Source organism: Amia ocellicauda, chromosome 9 (genome assembly GCF_036373705.1).
Source record: "Amia ocellicauda isolate fAmiCal2 chromosome 9, fAmiCal2.hap1, whole genome shotgun sequence".
Lineage (NCBI taxonomy): Eukaryota > Metazoa > Chordata > Actinopteri > Amiiformes > Amiidae > Amia > Amia ocellicauda.
In genome coordinates this window covers 26305686-26312715 of record NC_089858.1, presented here as the reverse complement: position 1 = coordinate 26312715, position 7030 = coordinate 26305686, and the positions used below count along the sequence as shown (strand labels likewise).

General features: G+C 45.1%; 1 protein-coding gene across 2 annotated transcripts; it reads right to left on the bottom strand.

The window, feature by feature from the left end:
• Positions 1-134: 134 nt before the first annotated feature.
• On the bottom strand, positions 135-7014 carry znf276 (zinc finger protein 276). 2 transcript variants are annotated; one of them, XM_066713915.1, is made up of 11 exons: positions 6234-7014; positions 5443-5758; positions 5005-5051; positions 4292-4735; positions 3830-3908; positions 3455-3538; positions 3152-3262; positions 2786-2861; positions 2572-2689; positions 2311-2410; positions 135-1924 (listed from the first exon to the last, which is right to left on the bottom strand). In XM_066713915.1, the coding sequence occupies exons 1-11, from the start codon at positions 6487-6489 to the stop codon at positions 1633-1635; spliced, it is 1923 nt and encodes a 640-aa protein (XP_066570012.1). In that variant the 5' UTR covers positions 6490-7014; the 3' UTR covers positions 135-1632. The 2 variants fall into 2 exon arrangements, with proteins under 2 accessions (XP_066570012.1, XP_066570011.1); XM_066713914.1 differs by having other exon boundaries at positions 3152-3265; positions 6234-7012.
• Between the last annotated feature and the right edge of the window lie 16 nt (positions 7015-7030).

Below are 7030 nucleotides of genomic sequence, written 5' to 3'. Positions count from 1 at the left end.
AGCATAACTGTCGCTTGTAAACTGACAATCCGTGGTTTTCTTCAACACCATTGTTCAAATATTTAAATGTAACTTTCCTGTTTAAAATAAAAACACACTTCCTTTGACTAAAACAAAATGCCTGAGAAAACAAGTTTAATCTTTCCAAGTTTTTAATCTTACTCCTTTTTTCAAACTGTTTCTACAATGGCTTCTCCAGGTGCTTCAATGCATCATTTTGGCAGAATTCCTTGCCGATCACAAAACATGTAGAAGTGAGTTGAACTGCTCTTCAGAAAATAAATCTAGAGCCTAAAGCCTTTTTTTGGACTAAATCCAACACTGGCAAATGATAGGTTGAGATGGCATGGTGTTATTGGAAGAGGAATAGTCTGTCATTGTGTCCATTTTACAATCCACGATGCATAAAAGGCGCTCCATTTTAGAAACAGAACTCTCAACATTGATAGCAATACTGGGTCTAACTCCTGTTCATTATATTTTGAAGAATAAACACATGAGAATATACAAAATAAAAATACATAAACTATTTACATACATCTCCGTTCGATCGATATAAAATTAGATGCCTTCATTGCACATGCACAACAATTTTGTTTACAAGTTCCAAGTGAAAGTGTTTAGCACGTAGTCACCTCTGTCAGCACACATTTGTTTCCCTTTTGCCATTTTCAGTTCATTGGATCTGAATGCTTCATGCTCCACTCGACACAAAAGGGAATTTCTTCAGCCGGTAAATTGGCATGATCCATTTTTCAGGGAGGTTCTGAATGGAGGAAAAATCATTCCTTTTTGCTCATCAACAGCTAACGAATACCATATTCTACCTACTCCAACAGTGCAGATACTCAATCAATAGACTCCAGCATGGGGGGGGTGTAGTGCTCTGACTTACAACAAGACTGCAGTTTAAGAACAAACATGCGAGTGTGTGATTTTGTTTTTGATTGTATTCAATTAATTGTAGCTTAATTAATGTTTTTTGCAACTCTTAGGAACACATGCATTTCTTTGTTTTATTCTAGTTTTTGCTAATTCATGTGTGTGTGTCTATATATAGATATATATAGACAGACAGACATACACACACAAATGCAGTCATATTGCAAGATATACTAGAGCACAGGATCCATTAGTGAATTAAAACCTGACTGATTTCTCATTTGCATTCCTATTTTTGTAGTAGTGTGTATTTGAACTGTCCTGAAATAGGTATGAAGTATTAAACCTCAAGATATGAATTGCCATTCATAAAGAAACAGTAGTTTTGTTTGTAATGTAATCCTGCTTGTAGAACAAAGTCACTGTAAAAATACTAAGTGATATAAAAAGCTAAAACTGAGGCAACACTTAAACATGTTTCACTATCAGCTAATCCTAGTCATCAGTGGACATGTGGGCTGGAACTGTGCGTCGCCTTTAAGGAGCAGTTTCCCTTAATCTCTCACCCGTACACTGCGGTTTGTACTCTACAGCATTCTCTCGGAACAGGAAGTCAGGCCTTTTTAGAAACTGATTCGATGCATCTTCATGCGGTAGTAGTACTGTGGCTCTTTTGGAAACCGGTAGCTGGAGTCTAGGCTTTTATTGCATCTTCTACCAAAGTGCAGCAGGAGCTCCCAGGCTCGCGTCTCAGCTGGTGTTCGTCTGGATGAGTGACTGGGCTAGACTGTCCGAGATGGTCTCCAACACTGGGGGGTTCTGTGAAGGCACGAAGCCGATGGGCTCCCTGTAGGCCTTGCTCTTGTCAGTGTTCTGTGTGAGGGGGTGCACCATGGACATGTGCACGTTGAGGTTGTGGGCCTTCTCAAAGCGCTTCCCACACATGTCACAGGCGAACTCCAGCTCCGCCTCAGCCTTGTGTTTGGTCATGTGGTACTTCAGAGAGGCCCTCTGCCGACACTGGAAGCCACACACCTCGCACCTGCGGAGAGAGCAGACATAAAGCAGGGGCTGAGACCTACAGAGGGCCAGCCATGCACCAGCATCACCTGTGCGAGTTGACACCTGGAGCTGGATACTACATGGCTGTCATGGAATTTTGTCTGCAGTGACAGATGCGGAATGAACACAAATGCTTTTTTTTTGCCTGCATCAACATTTTTACAAGACCCTGGTGATTACAAAACAAGGAGAGAAATGATCTTTAACTTGAGCATCCATGCGCTACAGCCATGGTGTAGAATACATCTCTGCACAGACTTGGTCTTTACATTTGCATTTGCTACCTCTCTCAGCACAGATCTAACATGCAGAGCTGATGGCACAGAAGCACACACGTTCATTATCGCAGCTGCCTGGTGAACTTACTGCAAAGGCTTTGCCCCCGAATGCCGCATCTGATGGACAGAGAGGTGTTTCCGCTGTTTGAACGTCTGGCCACATTGATCACAGATGTAGTTCCGCACCTCTGGCAAGAAAATACTCCATTATACAATTAAAATGGGGGCATGCATTACATTTTAACTGTTAAAATACATACTGTTACATACAGACGGTTGACAAATTAAAGGAAACTACAAGTGTATCTGGGTCTGGGTCCGGCCGGTGGGTGAGCTGTGAAGAGCCTACCTGTGTGAATAAGCTTTACGTGGCGCTGCAGGTATCGGTCAATCATGAAGACTTTATTACAGCCTGGGTGTGGACAGGGCCTCTCTCGCACCTCTTCGTGGTGTTCTTTGATGTGTTTCTGCCCCGGGTCATTATAACGTGTTAGAGCAGGAGAAATACACCACAGAAACACCAGCAATGTATTCTGAAAGCGCTCGGTGGAACATTTACTTACTTTCATGCCGTCAGCCCCCCGGTAGACAGCGATGCAGCCTTGGTGAGGGCATTTATAGATAGTAGGCAGCTCTTCTCTGCAATTCAAACAAGACAAAGACTGATATGGATAAAGCAAAACCTCTACAGCCAAGATCTCTCTTTCAAATTTCCCAAACTTGGATCTAGCCAGGTTTCTTCAGGTGTATTTTTTTTTTTCCAGCAAAGGTGCAGACTGAAGCACAAAAGGTGGAAGATGAAGCAGAGGTCCAATACACCCCATCACCCTCCACCGCACACAGTGACCCTGCTGGCACTGCAATGGGGCCCCTCACAGCAGACTCAGTGATACAATTACAAGTTGAGAGGAAAAGAGGCTTCTCATTACCGTTCAGTCTTGATCTTCTTCTTCCAGCCTGGCTTGGGCCCGGGCTTTTTCCTCACTTTTGGTTCCATCTTCTTCTTGGCTTCTTTGCTCTCATTCTTTTTAGGTGACATTCTGCTGAAAGGAGGAGAAAACTGGTTTTATTTTTTAAACCCTCTGTTCTTCCTGTAAGCCATGAATGGTTTGCTGGAACAAAGGCCTTTCTGATTTTTAGCATTACTAAGCATCCCTGGTCATAACACTACCCTGCGTTGGTCTCATTACAGATACAGATCTGGACACCAACTACAAATTCTGCACACTCACTTTTTCTCTGGATAGGGCTCAAACAGCTCATCGGATGAACCACTCTTCCCCTTGTCTTCATCTTCATCCTCGCTCAAGGACTCCCTGCCGAGCCATCAGAGAGAGAGGAACATGAGTTAGCACTCTCTCTCTCCATGGCTCTAAAAGGATCACACCCGTTTTCCATATTTACACGGGAAGCAAACAAATGTTGCTGAACCACACCTGAGCACGTTATGATGAGCCAAGACATTGCCTCAGTCCCGTTTAATTCTTATATAGTTCTGCTCTACTAAATCACATCACAATCTCTATACACCTAATTACCTAACGACAGAATACCACGTGTTGTTTGTATGGCTGGTGGCATCTGGATACATAAGGACAACATATTACCTGTCGGATAGATCGCTGTCCTCTACCCCATCCAGTGGCTCTGCTGGCACTGCAATGGGCTTCTCACTGCCAAGCTGACCTGAGGAAATTAAGGGAGAAAGAATAATTTTGAGACAAATTATTCCAGCTCATTTCCACCTTCCACTGAAGAAGGGTCTCCAAAGGTCCCCAGAAACTCAAAGCAAACTCAAAAGACTTTCTCACTGAAGGTTGGAATGAACTGGAGTAGGCTGCTCTGCTTTTCCTTGTGAACCTTAGTAGGAGCAACATGCTGATGCTGCCTACACTGTATTTTTACACAAACTTACATAAACCACTGATGCCAAGGCCATAATCAAGATATCAAATCAAATCCTAATAAGGGGCCTTGTGTTAAAACTGGATCAATCCTCAAATACAGGAGTCCTATTGGATTTTGATTACATGAAAACACAGCTGAGCGTCCGTCCCCTGTCCTCTCACCTGCAGTGCTGTTGAGGCAGGCAGTTTCCGGAGTGCTCTTGTCACTCTGTGGATGGTGTACAGGGATGTCCTGGGTGTGTGGAGCTGCAACTGGGCCAGCGGGCTGGGAGTTGCTGTTACCCCTGGGCCCTGTGCTAGTGTTCAGCGGTGGCGGGCCATGTTCTGGGACAGGGTTCGCCGAGGCAGGTTTCCCTGTGCCCTCCGCCCGCTCCCCCAGGCTCACTGGTTCTGTGGCCAGGTCCAGCGTCACGGAGGTGCGGTCTGAGGCCGTGTCCATGATGTAGCGGTGCCCATCCACACAGCTCCACACGGCCCGCACGGCTCCACAGTACTCCCCCGCCAACACCTCCCGCAGCCCTGGGCATGACTGGCACCCCCCCGCGTGCTGGTGTGTCCAAGATACCAGACTGTACAGACACTGCGGGCTGGACGTGATCACTTGATCTGTTAACACACCACACACGGTATAAAAGAAAATCTGAAATTACACAGTACAATCAGTATAAACAAATTAAATAAAAAAACTAACATAAAACCTGGTTTTATTTTTAAACCTTTATTTTAAACCACTGATGTGACTGGATGTTTTCTAGCACACTGGCTTGGAATCAGCATGTAAAATAAAAGGTGCCTTTTTCTACATTTCCACTGTTTCTCCCTGTGAATAGGAAAACACATGCCGATACCACAACAAAGTATTTCTGAAGACTTACTGATCGCAGAAGTTTCTACAGTTGAATGTGAAGACACGGAATTTCCACTAGAAACAAATGGAAGAAATTAAATTTTAAAAAATTACTAAAGTGTTATATAGCCTTAATCCACTAATTGTATTCATACTTCTCCTCATTACTATACACTTGTGCTCCCCACTAGATGTCCTGCAGATTACGTGTCCCTCCGTATAATCTGCACACTGTAATAATCAGGCATTCTGTATACATTTATATATTTTTAAAGCTCACATTCATTTCTGACGGTGCAATGAATAAGCATCAATTAGAAATACATTTGATATTTGGTGATATGGGGATGTATGTATGTGGCCCATTAAAAATCACAGGGTTACTGAAGTGGCACCCACAAATGTTTAGTAGGGGAATAATGCTATAGGCATGATGAGGTCTGGAGTTCAGCTCTGGCTGCCTCACCTGTTCTTTGCCTTGGCTTTCACAGAGGGTGAGAGGTTGACACGCTGTACGAATGTACGCAGGATGCTGTGACATTTGTAGAACTGGTTGTGGCAGTTCTTGCACACAAACTGGGACAGCAGGGGGTCCTGGGTCACCGGCACTCCCACCAGCCTTTGGAAATCGGCGAAGAACAGCTGGGGTGTCCGGGGCCTCCTGTCGACACCTGGCCCCCGCCCTAGCTCTGCCGGGAGCTTCCCAAAGGCATGCCTCAGGCTCCGCGGTGAGAATTTCCCATGGCACAGACGGCAGAATGCTGTGCTGAGTCTCCCTGAGCCTACAAAGCCAAAAGAAGACAATTCAGATGAATCTCCTTTATCCTATCTAGAGTGGTCAAAGTGTGTGCTGCCACCTTGCAATGTAAGCATGCACTGCGTGGTTCTGCTCCACCTGTACTTTGCATTACTTTCCTGACGGATTGATAGGGGTACCCCAATACAGGATTGACAGCTTACAACTTTTGCACTATGTTACTTTACAAAACTCAATTATTGACCACATTCAAATAACCCTTCCACGGCGGAGATATGAAGAATGGTCAGATTCACAACGCAATGGCCTGGCAAATCAGCAGATAGCATGCACCAGTTGACTCCAACAGGATGAGCTGGAGAAAGACCCTTTGACTTGGGTTAGGGGTCTCACCTAAGATCATGTATTTCTGGAGTATTTTATCACTTCGCCTCGGCTCTGAACAAACCCACCTCGATACTAACCTGAAACTCCCCAAAGTGTGTTACTTCTGCACTTACCCGACTGCTCTGATCCGCCTTCAGCACCACCTACTCCCACATCTGAAGCGGCGAGCCCGTCCCTGCTCTGCTGCCCTCCAGCACAGCTCTCCTCCGGCCCGCTGCAGCTGCCTTCGCTCCGATCCCCGGATACATCCTTCCTGGCCGCTGACCTCGGTCTCCCGCGTCGGCCAGGTCGCTTGCTCCCCGCGGCTGGCTGTCCTGTCCGGGTCTGCTGAGACGCAGCCACCGGCCGACCGCGCCGGTCCCGCTTCATGCCCACTTTTACTAGCAGCGATAAGAAAAATAAAACTCCTCTAACATGAGTGTGGGACAGGAAAACAGTGCTCCTGGACTTTTAAAAAGTATTTTTAAAATGACGTTTTTATTTGGTAAAAGTAGGCTGTTGTGTATTTATTTATTTTTAAATTAAAACCGAACAAGTATAAAAAAAGACCAGTGCTGAAAGTAAACAAGTGGATCCGGAAGTGGCAGAAGATAGAGAGAGAGAGAGAGAGAGAGAGAGAACCCGGCGCCCGCGTCACAGCGCTCCTGCAGGCGCAGCGGTGTACTGCAGCTACACACAACACACACATATTTAAATACCAGTACTTACATTATTTATTCATTAGTGTAAACATTACAATCTCATTAATATCTGATCAATAAGCTATTCAATTGTTGCCCAACCAGCTATAGCACAAACTCAGAGTTAGCGATAAAATTGGTGGGCGTTAGTTCTACTTATTTATATTACTAGAAATGCATTCAATACTGAAGCCAGTCAGAGACGGGACTTGCCATGGCTGTTGCTTGAG

Excerpts from the sequence above, each read along its gene's own strand:
- znf276 (XM_066713914.1), bottom strand. The coding sequence starts at position 6,489 with ATGAAGCGGGACCGGCGCGGTCGGCCGGTGGCTGCGTCTCAGCAGACC. Across the intron at positions 4,736-5,004 it reads TGTAGAAACTTCTGCGATCA|ATCAAGTGATCACGTCCAGC; the intron begins GTAAGTCTTCAG and ends GTGTGTTAACAG. Across the intron at positions 1,925-2,310 it reads TCGGGGGCAAAGCCTTTGCA|GTGCGAGGTGTGTGGCTTCC; the intron begins GTAAGTTCACCA and ends CTCTCTCCGCAG.